The sequence below is a fragment of the Sarcophilus harrisii genome, chromosome 2 (genome assembly GCF_902635505.1).
Source record: "Sarcophilus harrisii chromosome 2, mSarHar1.11, whole genome shotgun sequence".
NCBI lineage: Eukaryota > Metazoa > Chordata > Mammalia > Dasyuromorphia > Dasyuridae > Sarcophilus > Sarcophilus harrisii.
The window spans coordinates 478,061,448-478,084,268 of record NC_045427.1 but is presented as its reverse complement, the minus strand read 5'-3'; the positions used below and the strand labels follow the sequence as shown (position 1 = coordinate 478,084,268).

Here is a 22,821-nt window from a genome sequence, read left to right as displayed (position 1 = left end):
TTTTGGGATGGTGACAAAGCATCTAGGTAGCTATTGCAAGTTGGTGATGTGGGACTTGATTTTAAATGAGAGATCTAGGACTGGAGATAAAGATTTAATCTATATAGATTAAATTAAATTAAACCCCATAGAAGTTGATAAAATTAAAGGAGAAAATATATAGAGAAAAGATCTCAGGACGGATCTTTGGGAGATAACCATACTTACAGTAGCAAAAACATAAAAGGAATAGCTAAAACAGGTAGAAGTTATTCCAGGAGGAGGCATTGTCTAGGAGATCAATTGTATCCAAAAAATGCAGAGAAATCAAGGAAGATAAAAAAATTAGCAAAAGCCCATCAGAAACTTCTGGTAAGAATAGTTTCAACTAAGTGATGATGTTGAGACCCAGAATTCCCAGGAGTTAAAAAGTAGATGGTAAAGAAGTATAAATAGTGACTATAGATAATTCTAAATGTTTAGTAATGAAAAGGAAGAACAGATCTGATGGACGAGCTTTTAAGACAAGAGAGACCTGCATATGCTTTCAGGCAGTAAAGAAGAACTCATAGTTAGGGAGAGATTAAAAATGAGAAAGAGTATGAATGATCCATGGGTTCGGCTTCTTGAGGATATGGGAGGAGGAATCTGCTTAAAGATACAGATAGATACATTGGTCTTGGCAAGGAGAAAGATATTTTCTTCAAAAATTGGAGCAAAAGAGGAGGGGTAATATGGTGAATGGGCTTGATTTTCTGTAGGAAAATATCTGATAATGTTTTAGAATACAATTCATTTCTAGATTGGTGACTTGTACACATGAATAGATAATATGTGAGTGTGTATGTGTATTTAGGGCAACTGAATGTACAAGGGGCACATGCTTGGTCCAGAGAGACTTATCAGAGGAGATCAAATTTAGAGATTTAGTTCATACAGCAAAAACTTAAGTAGATAAAAAAATTCTTAATTTTTATACCAAAGCTTCTTAAACTTAAACTTCACCATATGGAGTCATGTAACTGAATGTGGAATTCATGAAATTATGATTTATTATCAGTAAATGTTTGCTTTGCATACCTATTTTATATACCTATATATTGAAATTGTATAAAAAATTTTCAAGTGGAAAGAAATCATGAATGGAAAAAGTTTAATAAGCCCTGGTTTGGAGTCACATGCAGTTTGATGAACACCTTATACAACTTGTCTATCAAGATATATCCCTTGGATTGTCCATGTAAAAAGGCAGAGAATTAGGCCTAAAATTAGGTAAGAGGAGAAAAACAAGCTGGATTTCCTATAAGAAACTGCAAAGCTTATTTAATAACTTTTTCTTGAAAGGAAGCTAGCTTATCACTGAAAGGAAAGTTCATCTTTTTAATATCAATATTTTTTCATTATTGGAAAGAGAGAATATAGGGAAAGATGAGGACACTGGACAATGTTAAGGGACATGTTCAAGGTTAAGGAATGGAACATAGATGATAATTTAGCAAAGGATACTGATATGGCATGGCCTGATAGGTAGGATGTCGTGAGAGAGCAGAATGGCAAAATCTACAGAAGAGAGAGTAACCAAAGGAAAAGGTGGTCAATCATGTCAAATCCTACAGAGAAGATGAAGCAAGAAGGATGATAACTGAGAAGAAGCTAGTACATTTAGCAAGTAAGACATTGGCAGCTTTGGAGAGCAGTTTGAGTTAAAGTGATAAAGTCAAAAGCCAGTTTGCAAAGGACTAAGAAGTGAATGAAAAGAAAAAGAAGTGGTGGCAATGACTGTACCTAGCTTTTTCTAGGAATTTGGCTATGAAAAGGAGTTGAGAAATAGGATGCTAAATATAATAAAGATGACAATATTACCTAAACTAATCTATTTATTTAGCGCTATACCAATCAGACTCCCAAAAAACTATTTTAATGACCTAGAAAAAATAACAACAAAGTTCATATGGAAAAACAAAAGGTCAAGAATTTCAAGGGAATTAATGAAAAAAAAATCAAATGATGGTGGCTTAGCTGTACCAGATCTAAAACTATACTATAGAGCAGCAGTTACCAAAACTATTTGGTATTGGCTAAGGAATAGATTAGTTGATCAGTGGAATAGATTAGGTTCAAGGGATAAAACAGTCAACAAATATAGCAACCTAGTCTTTGACAAACCCAAAGATCCCAGCTTTTGGGATAAGAACTTACTGTTTGATAAAAATTGCTGGGAAAATTGGAAAAATATGGCAGAAACTAGGCATTGATCCATACTTAACGCCGTACACCAAGATAAGGTCAAAATGGGTTCATGACCTAGGCATAAAGAATGAAATTATTAATAAATTAGAGGAACATAGGATAGTTTACCTCTCAGACCTGTGGAAGGGGAAGGTCTTTATGACCAAAGCAGAACTAGAGATCATTACTGATCACAAAATAGAAAATTTCGATTATACCAAACTGAAAAGTTTTTGTACAAACAAAACTAATGCAGACAAGATTAGAAGGGAAGCAATAAACTGGGAAAATATTTTTACAGTCAAAGGTTCTGATAAAGGCCTCATTTCCAAAATATATAGAGAATTAACTCTAATTTATAAAAAATCAAGCCATTCTCCAATTGAAAAATGGTCAAAGGATATGAACAGACAATTCTCAGATGAAGAAATTGAAACTATTTCTAGTCATATGAAAAGATGCTCCAAGTCATTATTAATCAGAGAAATGCAAATTAAGACAACTCTAAGATACCACTACACACCTGTCAGATTGGCTAAGATGACAGGAAAAAATAATGATGATTGTTGGAGGGGATGTGGGAAAACTGGGACATTGATTCATTGTTGGTGGAGTTGTGAACGAATCCAACCATTTTGGAGAGTAGTTTGGAACTATGCTCAAAAAGTTATCAAACTGTGCATACCCTTTGATCCAGCAGTGTTACTACTGGGATTATATCCCAAAGAGATTATAAAGAAGGGAAAGGGACCTGTATGTGCACGAATGTTTGTGGCAGCCCTTTTTGTAGTGGCTAGAAACTGGAAACTGAATGGATGTCCATCAGTTGGAGAATGGCTGAATAAATTGTGGTATATGAAAATTATGGAATATTACTGTTCTGTAAGAAATGACCAACAGGATGATTTCAGAAAGGCCTGGAGAGACTTACACGAACTGATGCTGAGTGAAATGAGCAGGACCAGGAGATCATTATATACTTCAACAACAATACTAGATGATGACCAGTTCTGATGGATCAGGCCATCCTCAGCAACGAGATCAACCAAATCATTTCTAATGGAGCAGTAATGAACTGAACTAGCTATACCCAGAAAAAGAACTCTGGGAGATGACTAAAAACCATTACATTGAATTCCCAATCCCTATATTTATGCACACCTGCATCTTTGATTTCCTTCACAAGCTAATTGTACAATAATTCAGAGTCTGATTCTTTTTGTACAGCAAAATAATGTTTTGGTCATGTATACTTATTGTGTATCTAAGTTATATTTTAATATATTTAACATCTACTGGTCATCCTGCCATTTAGGGGAGGGGGTGGGGGGGGGTAAGAGGTGAAAAATTGGAACAAGAGGTTTGGCAATTGTTAATGCTGTAAAGTTACCCATGTATATATATCCTGTAAATTAAAGGCTATTAAATAAAAAAAAAAAAAGAGAAATAGGATGCTAGCTTGAGGAAATGACACAATCAAGTGACAGGTTTTTTTTTTTTAAAGGATTGAGGAAAGCTGGGAATATTTGTAGGCAGAAGGAAGAGATTGAAGATAAGGGAAGAGGGTAGGGATGGTCATGGGGACAATCTGCTGGAGAAGATGAGAAGGAATGGGATCAAGGATGCAAATGAAAGAGTTGGTCTTGATAACGAAAAGGGCTAGAGTAAAACTGGAGGTAATAGTCATAATTTTAAGGGATTTTGAGTTATATTGGAAGGGGATAGAAGAGAGCTTATAGTGAATCTGGTGAATATTTTTTCAATAAAGTAAGAAAGTGCTCTTCTAAAAGGGAGGGGGGGAAGATATTGATATTGGGAGAATGGAGGAAAGAAGGGAAAATTTGGAACAGCTGGTATGGGGAAATATAATAGAGAATTAGGGAGTGAGAAAAGTCTTGCTTTGTATCGTTGAGGACCATGTTAGGAAACTATAAACTTATTAAAGACCTAGTCAGCACAGTAGCATGACTTTTTAGTTCTTTATTAGCAGAAGTAGAGAAGAAAGTTGGGGGAAATAGTCTAGAGATGAGGTTTGGGAAGATATGAGTGAGCATAGTACAAGGTGGTGAGGGATAAGAAAGAGGAGGACAGCATGAAGTTGAATTTCATCAATTAACTATGGGTTTAAGATGATGAAGAAAGTAAAGCTAGAATAGTGAGGGGCTTGAGAGACTACTGAGGAGTGGAGAGATTAGAGGTCATGGTGAAGACACGTAATGGGCTATGGAGGAGGAAGACGGAGGGAAAGATGGAAAGTTATGGTAGGAAAAATTTCAGAATTCTTGCTCATGGGAGTGAGATAGTTATAGGTAATAAGGAGATCAATATTGTGACTATTCCTGTGTATGACTGAGGTGGAGTGAAAGAATATGTTGTAGAAGTTGAGATTTTTTAAAAGAGTTATAAAGGCAGAGTGTTTTAGTAAACATTTTTGTCTATGTTGAAATCCTCTAGGTTAAGAGCAGGGATTAGGAGGAAGGGGAAATAATTCCTTGAGAAAGAATGGCCAGTGATTTAAAGGACCATTAGATAAATGCTATCAGGAGCTAGATAAAATAATGTATCTAGATAAAATGGATAGAATATAAGGAGAAGAGATTGTTGTCTGGTGGTGGCAGAGGGAGAATGTGGAAGGAGAATGGGGAACAGCTTATCTTACAGAAGGGGGAAAGGGCATGAGAGAGAATCAGCAGGGAAGCCGTGTCTTCTGGGGAGAACCAGGTCCCTGTGACCAAAGATAGAACACAAAAGAAAGAGTTTTAAGATGAAGGGGAGTTTGTTAATGGGAGAACATTGTTAGAGTTGCAATGAAAGAGGAAAGCAAAACTGGATTGGGATTTGGACTGGGATGAATGGGAAATAGTAATGGGAGAAGGGGTAGTTTTTATCATTGCATAGTGTTTTACACATAGTAAGTGCTCAATAAGTGTTTCTTTTCAGTCATTCATTCTCCATTGCCTTGTGGGGAAGTGGTGAGGAAATGGGGTGTGCAATGTATATTTGTGCAATTTTAGAACTGGAAGGAAATTTAGAGAATGTTTAGTCTTAATGCCCTGGTTTTAGAACTGTTGAAGAGCTGGGAGGTGAGGGGCAGAAAATGACTTACTCAAATTCACACAACCAGGTATATAGCAGAGCTGCATCTGTATAATGCAAGTTTTTGGACTGTTGTACCATTTCTGTGCTCTTTCTGCTATACTTCATTGTCTTTCCGTCTGATAATTTTTGAAAGCTTTGCCAGGGAGAGTGGAAGGGATAAATAGTGTCACTTAAGTTTTTTACTTTCCCATCTCAGCATTCCAGTATGTTGTTGTTGGGAAATTTAAGTTACCATTTCAGGCTGTAATGGAAATAATAAGAAATCATCTAACAAATCTGGAAGAGTTGGCCTAGCTGACTGGTTTACTTATACATTCTTGGCTGCTTTTGCTGGAACAGAATGAGTGGGGCCCAGATGAATCACCTGGACCTTGAAAACATGGGACTAGTGAAGAAGCACCCTGTGAAGTTTGCCCTAAAAATAGTTTTCAAGAATAGAACAATTCTAAGGAGGAGGTGGAGCCCTGCCTCGGAAGAGCAGTGGCTTCTCAACCTCTTCCTGCTCCTTTTGCTTAGGTCACAGAGTACACAGAAGCTTAGTTGGAAAATCCCTTTATTTGAACTGTAATCTATTTCCTCTATACCCCAGTGCTATTCAGAAGGGACCTGGCAGGATGAAGGGAAGAATTAGAATTTTTTTAAAACTTTTTCCCTTTTTTTTTCCCATTTAGGGTGAATGCAGGCTCCTTTGTGGGGTCCTCTTATTGACCCTGGACAAAAACAGAGCCTGGGAATTCCAGGGGGCCGGATGGGAAGACACTTCCTTTGAGTTGCCTTTCAGACTCCTAGTTCTCTGGCTAGTGTCCTTTTGGCCTTGACTTCTGCTCAAATCCTTCTTTCCAGCTATGTTCACTTTCTTTTGGAAATATTGCTCCTACCTTAGATGAGCCTTGTTTCATCTCTAGGCTTTAGGGTCAGGAGAGAGAGGAAGGAGATTAGTCTTTGATGGGACTAATATCTGGTGGGAACTTGGGAAGAAATCTAGTGGTCTTTTCTAGGCTTAAAGATTTCCCTTTCCAGCTTTCTAATTGTTCTTTGTCACATGTTGGCTTTTAGTGGGAACAAGTTTTTCTGGGGAAGCGGAAGACGAAATCTTTTCTGTTTCCTTCTGCTTCTTAAAAAGAAGCATCACACAACAAAATTGAGATGGAGAGATCAGACCTTGAAATTTGTGGTCTTGAGTCAATATTAGTATCTTTTTGATATATTCTATCTAGGAGCATCAGCAGGATGCTTCTCTTCTCGATCCCACAATATGAAATCTCAGGTTAGGGCTACCTGAAGAATGTTAATTTTTAAGGTTCATAGAGCCCTCTGACATCTAATAACTTCCCTCTTCTACCTTTCTTTTAATTTGGAAAAAATTAAAGATTTGAAAAAGGGTTGCACTCTTTATGGGACTACATCATCTTATGTGAAGATGTTGCTAGATAAGTTGTCTTATGAAATCTTAACCTTGAATGATTGGAAATCCATAGCGAGAACATGCTTAGAATCGGGACAAAATTTGTTGTGACTTTTTGGAGTTTCATGAATTATGTAGGATTCAAGCCCAACGCAATAGGCAAACAGGAACTATTGGACAAATCACTTTTGACCAACTAGCTGGTGATAAAAATCGTCATCATCAAAGATCTCTTCACCTTTCCTTCCTTCTGTAGCCAGATCCATATTGTCATTTTCCATGTTCCTCACCTTGCTGTTGATCTTATCAGTTTCTTACTGAAAGATGAGAATTCTAATGTAATATTGGTCATTTGTAAGCTGTAAAATCCTAAATGAGCCAATGAACAAAACTGAACTGTTTTGATAATGTAACAGTGAACTATGAAAGCCTAAGAATTTTTCAGGTTTTCAGTGCTAGGGTTAGCCTGCTTGACAATAAGAATGATTTTATTTGGTGAGTTCCTAGGGACTTTGATGGAAATCAGTGCTCTGAGAACTGGAGTCAGCTTGGGATCCATCCATTCATATGAAAGTAACATGATAAATTAATGATGCACAGCTTAGGTTTTCTCACCCACAAATAGAATGTAAGTTCCTTTAGGACAATAATGGTACTTTTCTTCTTTGAATGTCTTATTACTACCAGGGATAGTATTTCACTGGGAATCAATTATAGACTATTAGAGCTGGAAGGACCTTTGCTAATCTAGTCAAACGCTTTTATTTTTAGGAAATTAAGAGGAGGGGAGACTATGATTTACCTGAGTGTAATATCGTATGTAGGATTTCCATGAATATTTGATTGATTGAAAGGTGTATAGCAAAACAAGACAAATGTGAATAGTATGATCAAATAAAACCTTTGGTAGCAGCTTGGAGGCACATTCACCATTAATTTAGTAGAGTACAAGTTGGGACAGCTAGGAGCTCTGGGACAGAATTAAAGGAAAGCTCAAGCTGATTATCTGGCACATTTTCCTAGTGGTGATGAAGACAATTGGATTATGAAATGAACTCTCCAGGGACCAGGGTGGAAATCTCATTAATTAGGAATTGAGCACTAGCCCAGACTCTGCTACAGAAGGTATTCTGGTGAAGCTGTGGAATTCTCTTTCCTGGAGCTACATCAGAATTAGCCTTTCTAAGGACCGCCATTATGGGTTTAAAGTAGACTATTGAGTTTTATAGCCATAAAGAGTTTTCACCTCTTCATGTTTATCCCCAAATGTCTAGACATATGCAGTTTTTACTCTGTGGTAAGTTGACATTCTTTCTTTTTATCCTTTTGCCCCAGTGAAGCATGGTCCATTTATTTATTAAGTTAAACTGAAGGAAACTTTTTTGATGGCAGTTTGTAGGAAAATCATAGTATCATGGTGTAGACTCGCAGGGGTCCTCAAACTATGGCCTGCGGGTCAGATGCAGCAGCTGAGGACGTTTATCCCCCTCACCCAGGGCTATGAAGTTTCTTTATTTAAAGGCCCACAAAACAAAGTTTTTGTTTTTACTATAGTCGGGCCCTCCAACAGTCTGAGGGACAGTGAACTGGCCCCCTATTTAAAAAGTTTGAGGACCTCTGGGAGGCTAGATGATGGAATAGCAGGAAGGACAGCTGAGCTCTTTATCTCTCTCTCTCTCTCTCTCTCTTGGCTGAGGCCATTGGGGATAAGTGACTTGCCCAGGGTCACACAGCTAGGAGGTGTGAAGTGTCTGCAGTCAAATTTGAACTCCAGTAGTCCTGACTTCAGGGCCAGTGCTCTATCCACTGCGCCATCTAGCTGTCTACTGAGCTCTTTCTCATAGTATAACTCCCTTCATAAAGATCTAAAAAACATAGCAGATCAGGTTCTGATACAGAAATTAATAATTAATACAGAAAAAAACAAGGTTAGAATAAGTAGATTGAATACTGTGAACACTGAAGAGAGGATATGTTCAGAAGTGTCCTGCACTGAGCCTTCTAGCCCATAGGAACTAAAAGGAGGACCAAGGCTGTGGACCTTCAGGTCCTGAGGCCAACTTTGATACTTGCTACCCCAGTCTGGTTTGCAGATGGTGTGCCAGGGGGAGGTAGCTGTGCTGTTGGTTATGTACTAAGCAAGCAGCAAATTCAGAAACAGAAGTGGTGTGGCTATGACTCCAGGACTTCCAAGGTGACAAAAGCTCACCTCAGACATTCTTTTCGGAAAGTGACTTAAGCCTGGACCTAACAAAAAGTCTGAAGCCAAGAAGTAGGCTGGAAGAATGAATAAACAAAAACAAAATTCTACCATTAATAGCTATTATAGTGAAGAAAAACCTAAGACATAAATTTAGAAGAGAATGATTCCAAAGAAAAGCCTCAAAGGAGGAAACAGCATGGACATCAATCCAACCAGAATTCCTGGAAAAAAATGAAGAAAAGATTTTTAAAAGTTTTAAAAAATTATTTAAAAAATCAACTGAAGGCACTAGAGGAAAAAGAAAAGAAATGAGAGCTATGGAAGAATAATTTGGAAAAGGAATTAACAGCCTGGAATAAGAGGTACAAAACCTTGCCTAATGAAGGAAAACTCCCAGAAAATTGGATTTGAACAAACATAAGCTAATGACTCCTTGAAACAAAAAAAATAAAGAAAATTGCTCATATCTCTCACAGTATGCTCTTACAAAAGGGCAAAGTTGAAATATAAAGAATCCCATCAGTTACTGCCTAAAAGTCCAAAATGGAAACTCCCAGGAATTTACACAGATTGGTATTTATAATTTATAAATGCATTTCAACAGAGAAACAAGAAAGAAAGGAAAATAGGGAGAGATAGGAATAATAAATAGGATAGAGTAAAGAAGGGATTTATCTAAGCAAGAGAAACTCTAAAGAGGGTTTTAAAAGAAAATAATGGAAGGATAAGCACTCTTGGGTAAGTACTAGTTATTGGATCACAGAAAGAAGAGGAACGGTCACAGAAGCAGATTACACTAAGTCTAGAGCACTGGTGCTGAACTTACCCCCCCCCCTTTTTTTTTAACCTCCCTCTTATTCTTTATAAAGAGGGGAGTGGGAAATAAAGTAATATAAAATAAAAATAATAGTAATAAATAAAAGTAATAAAAAGTAATAATAGTTAATAATCACAACCATGGATGTGAATGGTAATACCCTCAAAATGGAAGAGAATAGCAGAATTGGTTAGAAAGGCTGATCCAATAATATATTGTTTTTTAAACATAATTGGAGATAGCAGGATGTCCACACGGTTAAAATTAAGAGAGGGAGCAAAATTTATTTAGTTTTAGCTGAAGAAAAAAAAGGCAGAGGAAGTAATTATGATTTCAGACAAAACAATAGAAAATACGTTTCATTAAAAGGTATACAGGAAAAATACATTTTGCTGAAAGATACCATATACAATGAATATTGATTTCAAACTCATATGTGCCAAGTAGCATTGTATTTAAATATGTAATGCCAATATTAATTGAATTACAAGGGAAATAGTAATACTTATATAATGGGGGATTCACTTCTTTCAGGTTCAGATTCAGACCAAACAAATTAGGAGTGAAGGACCGGAACTGAATTTTAGAAAAATCAAACATGATAGAATTCTGGAGAATAACTGAATGGGAATCAACCATTATTTAAGGCATTAAATTCATAAACATAAGCCAAAATATTAAACACATATTTTATGCACAACAATACAATAAAAATTGTGCTCAATTAAGGGCCATTTAAAAACAATTAAAAATTAATTGGAGATCAAATAATTTAATGCTAAAGAATGGGTGGGTCACAACAATAATTTTATTAAAGATAATGAAAACAATCAAATAACATTGGGATGCAGCCAAAGCAATCCTTGAAGAAAAATTTATATATTTAAAAACTGATCAAGAAAAGAGAGGAAGGAAAGATTTCAAATTGAACATGCAACTAAAACAAGAAAACAACTGGAAATTAAATCAAAAACCTCATTTAAACACCAAAACAGAAATCTTGAAAATTAAAGAATAAACACAATTGAAACTTAAAAATTGAATTAACAAAAAATAAAAAAGACAAACTATTAGCTAATTCTATTTTTTTTAAAAAAGAAAGGCTAAAACCTAATTACCAATATAAAAAATTAGAAAGTGAATTTACAACCAATAAGAAAGAAGTTATTAAGAACTATTTTTCCTAATTAATATGCCACTCTAAATTAAAAATGCCCAGATTAATAGAAACATGACATAGAGCAAGGCTTCTTAAACTTTTTCTATTTACCATCTTTTGTTTGCCTCAGAAATTTTTATGCAATCCGGGGTATATAGGCATATGAAATAGATAAATGTTTATTGATTATAAATCATAATTTCATGCCCTCCATATACCATATAGAGTTGTGAACCACAGTTTAAGAAACTGGACATGTAGGACTTAACCCAATCTCAGAAAAAGAAATGGAATAATCCATAAAAGGAACTACCAAAGGAAAAAAAAATCTAGAATCAAATGAACTAAAAGTGGTCTATCAAACATTTAAAGAACAGTTCTGATAATACATAAATTGAAAAAATTAGAAAATTATATATCCTAAGGAATTTCTTTTATGATATAATTATAGTCTTGATTCTGAAAGTCAAAACTGCAAAAGAAATTGTAGGACAATATCCCTATTGAATATTGATAACAAAAATTTTGATAAAAGAATTAGTAGAGACTTCAGTAACTATAAACAGAATGATTTTATACCAGGATACAGGACTGATCGAATATTAGAAAAACTGTAAGCATAATTGTCCATGTTAATGGTAAGAACAACAAAAATCATTTGACTATATCACTTGATTTAGAAAAGGTTTTTGCTCATATAAAACATCCATTCCTATTAAAAACACTATAAAGCATAGGAATAAACAAATTTTTCCTAAATACAATGAATAGTATCTTTCTAGAACCAAGAACTAACTTGGGAATAAACTGGAATCTTCTAAAAAGTTTAGAGATATAGCAAGGATGCCATAATCAAATATGGTATGAGTAATGCTAGCTATAGCAAAAAGACAATGAGCATAGAAAAGAGGAAACAATGACTTTTTTTTTTTTTGCAGCTAATAGGATAGATCAACTAAAAAATTAAAACAATATCTTTAGCAAAAGTAACAGAATATAAAAAAAGTTTACACAGATTTTCAGCATTTCAGTATATGACCAAAAAGGAAAAAATTATCAGAGATAGAGAAATCCTATTTTTAAAAATTATAGAAAATATAAAATAGTTGGGAGGCTTTTGCCATGTCATATATACAGGAACTATAGGAAACAATTACAAAATACTCTTTGAACAAATAAAATCTTTATCACAGGAGGAATATCTGTTCATAAGTAGGCTTAGCCATTAATAAAAATGACAATACTACTTAAATTAATCTACTTATTCAAAACCATACCAATTAAACTACCAAAAATGTATGGAGCTAAAAAAATAACAAAATTCATCTGGAGGAGTGAAAGGACAAGAATCTCATGGGAATTAATGAAAAAAGTAGAAAGGAGAAAAGGACTAGTAATACCAAATCTCAAATAATACTAAAAAAATTAGAAATCAGAGATACACACATAAACACACATATACAATATATACTACTTTAAAAACAAATATTAATCAGTGGAACAATATAGGTACACAATATACAAATGGGCATAGTAAATTACTGTCTGATAAACTCGAAGTTATTATCTATTAAAGTAAGAATTCATTATTCAACAACAACTGTCAAGAAAACTTGAAAGCAGTCAGAAGAAACTAGGTGTTGTGAGCCAATGTTTCACACTTTATGTTAAGATAAACTTCAGATGTATAGATGACTGAGAAAGGGTGACATAAATCAGAAAAACAAGGAGGAAATTATGTGTTGGATCAATGGATAAGAAAAGAGTTTCCTGATAAAACATAAGATTGGAAAGGCAACACAACACAAACTTTTGACTTTTCAAAATCAGTTTTTCTGATTAAGGTCTCATTTCAAAGATAAAGAGGGAATGGATTCAAGTTTCTAAAAATACGAATCATTCCCTAATAGCCAGTGGATCTGAACAGGTAGTTTCCACAGGAAAAAATGTAAGCTATCAAAAACCATATAAAAATGCTTTAAATCACCAATAATTATATAAACATAAATGAAATTCTACCTCACCATATTAACAAGAATTGATTAAAAAAATGAAAATGATAGATACTGCAGGGTTTGTGGGAAAACAGATATATTGTTGCATATTTGTAGATCTGTTGTCTAGCCATTTTGGAGGGCATTGGGTCATGTATGCCCTTTGACTGGTGGTGCCAGTATATGCCAGTACATATACCTCGAAAGAAATCAAAAGAAAGAAGAAAAGGCAGGGAATTGGAAATCGAGTGGGTGCCCATCAAATGGGGAATGGCTGAATAAGATAACTTATTCATAAAAGGTATAAGGAGGATATAATGGAATATTATTGTTCTATAAGAAATGATTTCAGCAGGATGAATTCAGAAAAGCTTGGCGAGACATGACCTGATGCTTGAATAAAGTGAGCAGGACCACATAGCAACAACATTATGTGGTCAACTGTGATGGAAAACTTGGCTCTTCTCAGCAATGCTGTGATCAAGACAATTCCAAAAAACGTGGGATGGAAAATGCTATCCACATTCAGAGGATTATGGAGACTGAATGTGGATCAAAGCATAGCATTTTCACCTTATTTATTTGCTTGCTTTTTCTTATGTTTTTCCCTTTCTGGTATGATTTTTCTTGTACAGCATGACAAATACGGAGATACCTTTAAAAGGATTGAACCTGTTTAACCTATATCAGATTGCTTGTTGTCTTGAGAAGGGAGAGGTAAGGAATAGAGGAAGAAAAAATTTGGAATACAGAAATCTTACAAAAATGAATGTTGAAAACTATCTTTATGTGTATTTGGAAAAAAAATGCTATTGAGGAAAAAAGAAAGAGGAAAAGGACCCATTGTACAAAAGTATAACAACTCTGTGGTAGCAAAGAATTGGAAACTAAGTATTAATCAATTGGCTGAACAGGTTATGGTGTAGGAATGTGATGGAATACTATTGTGCTATCAGAATTGATGAAGATGGGGGAATTAGTTTCAGAGAAATTTGGGAAGACTTGTATGAATTGAGGCATAGTGAGAATAATTTATATAGTCACAACAATATTGTGAAGACAATCAGCTTTGAAAGTCTTGGGAGCTCTGAGCAATTCAATGACTAGCCACAATTCCAGAGAATTCATGATATAACAGGATACCAATCTGTTGATAGATGATGAACTCAGCTCATATTGAAAGATGGAAGTGGGCAATACAGGAATGTTTTTATTGAATGATAACGTGTTTGTAACAGGGGAATTTTGTTTTTCTTGCTTCCTTAATGGGGTGTGGGAAAGGCAGATATTTGTTTGGGGAAAAAATAAAATTTAATTAAAAAAAAGTTGTAATAGCAGTCTAGCTAACCAAGGAACACACTTTGTGTTTAAAGAGTTTGAATAAGCACATACTGGCTGGCAGGCATTAGACATTGCTGCAATTCTACCTCAAAATCCTTTGCAGAGAACTAGGGAAAAACCTGGCTAAGAGTTATACATTTTCTAAGCATTTGCAGTCTGGTAGGATTATAGTTAGCATGGTTACCCCTATACTGAAGCTGTGCAGTAAGTCCTTGGTCTTTCTGCTATTCATATCCTGGGTTTGTTCCCAGGAGTTTTTTTGGCTCCTAAGCCAGAAATGGGAAGAACATATCCCTCCCCTATCCCTGAGTTTTTTCTCTTTCCCTTAGCTAGATAGTGGGCTTTTGACTCTTTAGTGGAGATCAGTCACTTAAGCCATATGTCATCCCTGACTCATTCTTTAACAACAGTACTAGCTTTGGTATAAACAAACATGGACTGAACCTTTGATGAATGTGATGGGGGGAGATTGAAGTAAGTAGATGTGATTTCTGCCCTTACAAAGCTTGCAATAAATGGACTGTGCAAATGAACCCTATAATAGCTCCATTTGGGGTTGGCTTTTTTACTCTTGGTCAGAAGACTGATCATCCTATCAAGGAGTTTTTGAGAGCCTGTTTAGTACTATTCTAGTTACAATCATCCTATTAGGTGATATTGTGAAGAACGGTTAGGTCTTTGTTTATGGAAATGGTCCCATTTACAATCATTTGGAGTTGTTTCTCTAGTAATGTGGATGGAGTTTATACCAACAATCATCCAGTATTTATTGAATTCCTATAATCGTAATTGGTACTGGATCATATGTATTGGAATCTATCCCAACTCTTTACTTACTATCTTTATGTGGCTATTAGCATATTTGTACACTACAGCTACTAGGGGTTGGATATGCAATCTGAGACTGTGAAAGAGTCATCTGCTATTTAGGAAACTGAAACCATAATTGTCTGGTGTGAGCTAAGTAAACCACTATAGGCTAGGCAGGTAACTATGGTGCAGTCCTTGGATCTAAATGGGAAAGTGTTGATTATGCAGTGGCCAAAACTTTGCCTCCAGTTTCTAAGGGGCCTACACTTAGAGCTTTTGAATTGAGATTTGTCATGGTCTTTTACCAGTAATCTGAGTTGTCAGAATTATTACAGTCATTTAGAATCATGACAATAATATTTGTTCAGTTTTTTTTCTAATGATCCTTATTAAATCTCTTTGTAAATGCTTTCCAAGCTGAGCTGAGGCCCAGAAAAACAAGAAGATTGTAACTTCTGCCTATTTTACATTACCTTCTTGTATTCCATTTTGAATGACATTGAACAAATGTTCTGAGGTAATGGGAACATATGATAGACATTCAGACAATCATAGAATCTCAGATTTTGGTTCTGACTAATAGCACATGATGACCACATAGTCATCAACCCTTTACTTGAAGACTTCCAGTGAAAAGGATCCCTTAATTTCTCAGCAGCCTACTTGGTGGAATTGTTGAGAAGTTTTTCTTACCAAATATCCCTTCCTCTTCCCATCTCTCCCCTTCCTTCCCTTTCTTCTCTCTCCCATCTCTCCTTTTCTTTCTTTCCATTACTTTTCTTAGTCCCTTTCTCCTCTCTCCCTCTTTTTCTCCTTTCTTTTTCCTTTCTGCTTCCTTCCTTGAACCCTACCTGGAATCCAATGCTCCTAATTGTGTCTCCCCAATAAAGTGGTATAAAATAGCTATTTTGGTTATACCTAAAAATCATTAAGCTAGTTATAGTTCATCTTTATATATTTTTTTGAGATTTAGGCCTAGTAAATACTAAAAGGGTAAATTCACTTTGGTAACTTTCTGGGCATAGTTCCAAAATGTTTTTCAGAATGTCAGGACTAGTAATTGATTCATAGTTCCACCCACAGTGCACTAGTTTTCCTATTTTCTTGTAGCATCTCCCACATTTGTCATTTTTTTCATCTTTGTCCATCTGATATGTATGAAATAGAGTCTCACAACTGCTTTAATTTGCATTTCTCTAATAGTGAATAAGAACATTTTTACATGATTGTTGATGGTTTAGATTCTTTCCTTTGAACACTTCCTGTTCATATCCTTTGACCACATAACTATTTATTGGGAAGAAGCTTTTTGGCTTATAAATTTAAATTAGTTCCTTATGTTTCTTGGAAATGAACCTTTATCAGAGAAACTTGTTGCACAGATTTCCTTCCAGTTTCCTATTTTCCATCTGATTTTTACTAAATTAGATTTGTTTGTGTGGAATTTTTACAACTTTACATAATCAAAAATGTTGGTTTTATTTTGTACGATCCTCTCTATAAATCTGAATGGTAAATTTTTCCTTATTCTTCGAATTTATTTATTTTTTTGCGAGGAAGCAATTGAGGTTAAGTGACTTAACTTAGGGTCACACAGCTAGTAAGTATCTGAGAGATTTCAACTCAGGTCCTCTTGACTCCAGGCTGCGCTTCTAATTTTTTTTTTTTAATGATGTGACCTTTTACATCTAGATTATGAATACATTTGGAGCTTTTCTTAGTTTATGGTTTTGAGTAGATTGAGTAGATAATTTCTATTAGATTACTAAATAAGATTTCAGCTTTCATATCATCAATTTTTGACATTCAACAATGTTGTCTTTTTTCCTCAATTGTCCCCTCTCTATATTTCCTGTATATTTTATGGAGTTAAGTACTTAGCTGTAGAAGCTTCACAAGTCAATCAACCACTCTACGTTTATTAATTACTTATTTTGTGCCAGATACTGTGCTAAATTCTGGGGATACAAAAAGAGGTAAAAGACAGTTTTTGCCCTTAAAGAATTTATGTAAGACAGCATGTGGACAAGTATATATTCTATAAGCTATGTGCAGTATAAATAAAAAATAACAGAGGGAAGGCTTTCCTGTAGTAGTTTGGATTTTAGTTAGGACTTAAAGAAAGCCAGGGAGGTGAATAGTCAGATCAGAAGAGGGAATACATTCCAGACATGGGAAACAGCCAGAGAAAATTCCCAGAGCCAAGGGAATGTTTTGTTTGTAGAACAACCAGGAGACTAGTACGTGTTGTGAATAAGGTGCAAAAAGAACAGAAAGGTAGGAGGGGATTAATTTATGAAGGGTTTTTGAATAGCAGAGTATTTTTGTATTTACTTTGTGGAGGCAATGGAAAGCTATTGGAATTTATTAAAAGAGAGAGAGAGAGATAGACAGACAGAGACAGACAGAGAGAGAGGGAGAGAGAAAGAGACAGATTCAGAGACAGAGAGGGAGACAGAGACAAGAGAGAGACAGAGAGACAGAGAGAGACAGAGAAAACATTGCCTGCTTATTTGCTGATTAATTGTCATCTGGAGCCATGAGGATCATTGGAGTTGGCTGGTTTCTGGCACAGACTTAACTCACTTAATTCACTATTATTGAATAAAGACAATAGAATATTGCTTTAGTGCAGTCACTGGGCTCAAGGAACAGCCTCTTCTACAGTGAGTGGTCCAGCAGGAACCTACAGATATACTGCTTCATCTTTCGTCCATCTCCATCTGCTAGGTCTCTTCAGAGGACCTTTCCCCAAGAAAGAAGAGATTCTTTTCAGGCTTGTGAGCAGCTTTAATTTGTTGTGATGTGGTAGAAAGAGCTCTGGTTCTGCACTCAGAGAACCCGAATTCAAATCCTTGTGTAATGTTGGTCAAGTCATTGTATTTCCCTTGGCTTCAGTTTCCTTGTTTATAAAATGCAGCTACTGGATTAGATGATCTTTGAAATCTCTTACAAGCTCTAGAATTATGATCCTAATGACCTTGGGCCATGCAGTTTTGTCAGAGATGCTGTTGAATAAATATCAGAAACTCTCATTATATCATATAACTGCATCAATACATGAGCTGGAGGTTTGGCCGTAATGGACTAGAGTCAGGGACTTTAGTCATTGGCTAAACAAGCTCAAGGAACATACCAAAAACAAAGACTTAAACATCATTCACTTAATTCTTCAGAGCTTCACTTTTGAGTATTGCCGTTTATCTTCTCAAATAAACATCAAGAAAAAGATCATTTTGAGACATTTTCCCAGAAATCTCACTGACTTTACCTCCTAAGCTAAAGGCAGAGACCTTGCTCCCTGAGTGACTAACAGATAACTGTTCCCAGTTGCTGAGAGAGACCTAAGCAAACCAGAAAAATTGGCGATTCTGGTTCCATTGATCCTGGGCAGGGTGCCGTAGCAGACTGCCTTTAAGAATTGGTCCATGCTAGGCCAATGCTAATTCTCTTTTGGGCTCTGCAAATGATTTCTCTTGCAAATGAGAAAAAACCTTCTACCTTCTAATGACAAGACAAGGGATCAATAAGCATTTGTGAACAGCTAATGTGTTTGAGGAAGCCTCTTGGATAAAACTGGCAATTGTCACTGTTTAGTTAAATCTTTTTTTCTGTATGAAGCTGACACTTAATTTAACACCAGCCTCATTTCTTCTATATAGCCTGTAAGTGAATAAATGACTGTAGATCCTAAGGTAAATCTATTTATTTTTGTTGTAGCCAACCCTCAGCCAGACTTTGTGTGCCCAGAGGTGCTTACTAGATGTTTGCTAAATGGACTCGTGTCTACAACATAGTGGAGGAAGTCCAGTATGGTATAGTCATTGGGCCCAACTCAGGATTTTAGAAAGATACCTCTTTGAGTTACTGTTATCTGCCTTTCTCTTCCTTCCTCATCCCATAGATTCCATTTACACGTTTTCTTTTAGTACAGGAGTCCTAAACTGTTCAACCGTGTTGCTTTGAGGATGTTGAAAGGCCTCTTCTGTCACACCCTAGAAATGGCTGCATTCTTAGTCTGGAATGAGTTCAGCGTGTTCTGCCAATAAGATTACTGAGGGATAGGATGGTGGGTTGGGGGAGGGGAGTAGTTGATAAGGATTCAAAGTTGATTGGATCTTCCTCTGGGAAGGGGACTTTATTCTATACTTCCTTGTTCATCTTGTTCCAGACCAGCAGAGACCTTCTAGGATGTACTGAAATTTTGGAGCCTAATTAATTCTGGTTGGGAATAGTTAATCATGTTCTAGGTCTCAGCTGAATGAAAAATGGATGGATACCTCTTTCTATGGAGTAGTATCCTATGCTGCCTGCCAGCTGGGTTAAGAGGAACTCCTAAGCCAGCCTTAGAGAGGAATTGGCTGGGCTCTGTCATGGGGTCTGAATTTGGAGAAACAGAAGCTGAAGCTGAACCTGTGTTTGTAAGTTTGGAAATTTAAGAAGTTTAGTCTCTTTCATTATGGGAAGGGAAAATGGGATTTCCCAGCTTTCCTCTGTGGCTCTTGGAGAGTCCCAAGATTAGGCAAAAGTAATGCACAGCCCTGGTGAGCTGGGAAGTACAATAATTGCAAAGGACAGAGAAGCCTTGGATTGAGGTCTTGTGTCCAAGAGACAGGCAACAATGGTTTAGCAATTAGCAGAGTTTTCTATTTGTGGGAGCAATTAAGCTCCTCTTACCTCTCACCTTCTGTTGCCAAAGACAGGATGGGAGGTAAGGGAGGTACAGTTTGGAGAGAAAAAGAGAAGGGGAGGAGAAAAGCTGATTCAAGGATTCGGCGACACGGATGAGTGTAGCAGAAAGCCGGTCTTTTGGTTTTCCTTCTATCGGCAGGTAATGGTCCCCCCGGGGAAGTTGGGCAGTGCCATAAATAGCCCGGCTGACACAAAGGCACTCTGTCTGGGGAGAGCCTTTCACATGTCTCAGGCAGCCACTTGACGCGGACCACTAATAAGTGCTGCAGCCCTGCCTGGGAGCTGCTTGCCTGCTGGAGGATCCTGGTTCAAGCTTGATCTGGGTGCCCATGCCGTTAGTTCCTGGGGACCCTGTTGTTGCAGGATTGTTGCAGCTGGAGCTGGGCTGATTGATCTCATTGTGCTTAAAACTCAGCTCATTGCCGTCAGAGTGCTGGGTAGGTGCTTTGGGGAGAGCTACTTTCCATTCTATTCCAAGTGCTTTTTCTTTTTTAAAAACCTCCTCTAAGGTAGCCATTGATGCAGATCTTGCAACCCGGGAGAATGGTGTATATTGCTGTGAGATGGCTGGGTGTGGTATTGGATACTGGGGTGGGCTGGGGGAGAGTAGGTGAAGTAGAGAAAAAGAAAAAGACTGGGTGTGAGGAAGGGAAAGGAAGGAAAAAAGAGGGGGAGAGAGAGAGAGAGAGAGAGAGAGAGAGAGAGAGGGGTGTGTGTGTTAATTCTGGAGAAGAGGAAGAAGAGGGGAAAGGGAGAAAAGCTCTTGAGAATCTAGGATTCTGTTTCAGTCTCTGCTGCTTCCCAGTCTCTGTCTCTGACTTATTGCTAGGCATGTCATTTTTGGGGGGTGGGGGAGGGAGGAAAGGAGTTGGAATGTGTAGAGAATGTGTCCTGTGACTGTAGGAATCAAACGGGCTTATTTGGTTAAAAGCAGCAGCTTTGAATGGAAAGTTGGGATCCAGCTGGCATTAAATAAGAGGATTTGTGGTTTCATCAGTGATGCTGCTGAGTGCCGGTTTCAAACTGTTACAACTCTTTGTTTTGAGGGCAGAAAGACTTCTGAGATTAGGCAATTTTAAGTATGTGAATGTGAATATATGTGATGACCAAACTATGGGCTTTTAAACAGGAGACTTTGCTTCTGTTGAAATGTATAATGAGCTACTTGTAAAGTATTAAGGTTGAGGGCAGCTTGTTCTGCACTCTGTACTCAGGGTCACTTATGAAATGTGCCAGATCCTCCCCAAACCCACGTCTAAGACAGTTCCCTCTCTAATTCCTCTCTTAAGAGACAGCCTTTTAGAAGGGCCACTCCAGGCTGAACTCTGCAAGGGGTGGGGCTGTCTCACTTAAGTTATCCAGACTCAGGGACCTTAGAAGGAAGGAAAAAGCCAAAGAATAAATCTCTTACCAAGCTGTTGCAAGAGCCAGCAGTGACTTCAGGTTGCCGGGGATGACTTGCTTTCTCCACACAATGTGCCTTTTCTTGACAAGAAAAAAGAAAATGATTGCAGTTAAGCCCTTAACTCCTCAAGTGTCTGAAAAGTCATTCAGAAGTATTTGCTTCACTGGACTTGGTGCTAGTTAATTTTCCAGGCAACCTCATAGTGCACATTGAACTTAGGTGTGGTAGGGGTTAGGGAAGCTCTCTTCCCTTTTCTCCTACATTTCCCCTTGCCAACTTATAACAAAGAAAATCTCCCAGAAGTGGGACAGCTTTTGAGACTGGGCAGCCAGTTCTCTGGCTATTTGGGGTGGCCCTGTTGACATTTGATGGATCTCCTCTTGGTAGGAGGCAATTGTTGGCTTTAGACTATTAAGGAGAGCATGTTCCTTCCTGCAAGAAGTTAAGAGATTTCAGAACGTAAGTGTCTATATAATATCACCCAGAGCAGGCTTTCTATCATAACTATTTACGGGAATGAGGGGAGTGTTTTTAGGCAGGATGGGGAGCTGAGAACTGAGAAATTTTGGTTCTTTATGATGGGGGAGGGAGACATGAGGATTTCTCTGATGGCCACTAGTTGTGTTCATTCCACTGAGAAGAAATACGTTAGTTAGTCTTGTGTCTATGAGAAGGTTTTTTTGGTGCATTCAAGTGAGACCTGAAAATGTGTTGGTGTCTGTATATATTTGTTAATTTCTTGGAACCCAGATGAAGTAATGAGTGAAACAAATTCAATGTTCTTTGTTGGTAGCTCATCATGTTATCTAATCCAGTTGGCCTAGACACCGATTGTTGGTACTGCACATATTTCCTGGGCCCCAGGGTAATGGCCGTGCTTCCAGCCCTCAGACAGATGTGATATTATTGCATGTAGGTCAGACTGCTACTGCCTTCCCCTATAACCCTAACTCTGTAGGAAGCTCGCCTGGATAAAACTTGTAAGTGCTTTGTTGTTTACATATCATATCCTCCTTTAGAATCTAAGCTTTAAAAGGGCAGGGTTTTGTTTTGTCCTGTTTTTTGCCTTTCTTTGTATCCCTAGAACTTAGCACAGTGCCTGGGGCACATAGTAAGCACTTAATAAATGCTTGCTGACTTGTTGACTGAAGCCTTAGCTTCTTGTCACAGCTCCTAAAGCAATGGACATTCAACTGGACTAATGAATGTTGATATTTTAGATGTAAAACATGTGTTTTGTTTAATGTTTTGTGAAGAGAGCAACTTATTGGCATTTATTAATTATAAGTTTTGGTTAAGAACATGAGGTGGAAAGGCAGGAGGACAGAAGGAAATTGGCTTCTTGGAGTGCCAAGCTACAGATACTCTCAGCTGTACCTCCCAGTAGCTGAGAATTTTCCACTTCTTGCTTCTTCCATCAGAGAACATCAGTAATGTTACTTAAAATAGACTTGCGGACTTGGAAGGGACTTTAGAGATTATTCATCTACTTCTTTTACTAACAAGGAAACTGAGTCCTAGAAAAAAGAAACCCTGGTGTCAAATTAGCTATAATAACTAATCAGTTATTATTTGGTTAATAAGCATTTACTAAGTGCTTGCTTTGTGTCATGCATTGCATGAGGTGTTTAACACTGGAAATGGAATAATGAATTGAGGCTGGTTTGGCTACATTGTAAAGGGGAATA

At 36.9% G+C, this 22,821-nt stretch overlaps 1 protein-coding gene across 13 annotated transcripts in view; it reads left to right on the top strand.

Annotated features, from left to right (window-relative positions):
- The window catches only part of RGS3 (regulator of G protein signaling 3), a 178,109-nt gene that overhangs the window by 116,740 nt on the left and 38,548 nt on the right, over positions 1 to 22,821 (top strand). Inside the window, exon 1 of one of the 13 annotated variants that reach the window (XM_031954651.1) lies at positions 19,127 to 19,457. The exons of 11 other annotated variants lie outside the window; for them this stretch is intronic. In XM_031954651.1, coding sequence (XP_031810511.1) covers positions 19,305 to 19,457 — 153 coding nt within the window. In that variant the 5' untranslated portion in view covers positions 19,127 to 19,304. Of the gene's footprint in view, positions 1 to 19,126; positions 19,458 to 19,481; positions 20,166 to 22,821 lie in introns of those variants that run through there. One more of the 13 variants, XM_031954652.1, reaches the window with a different exon arrangement.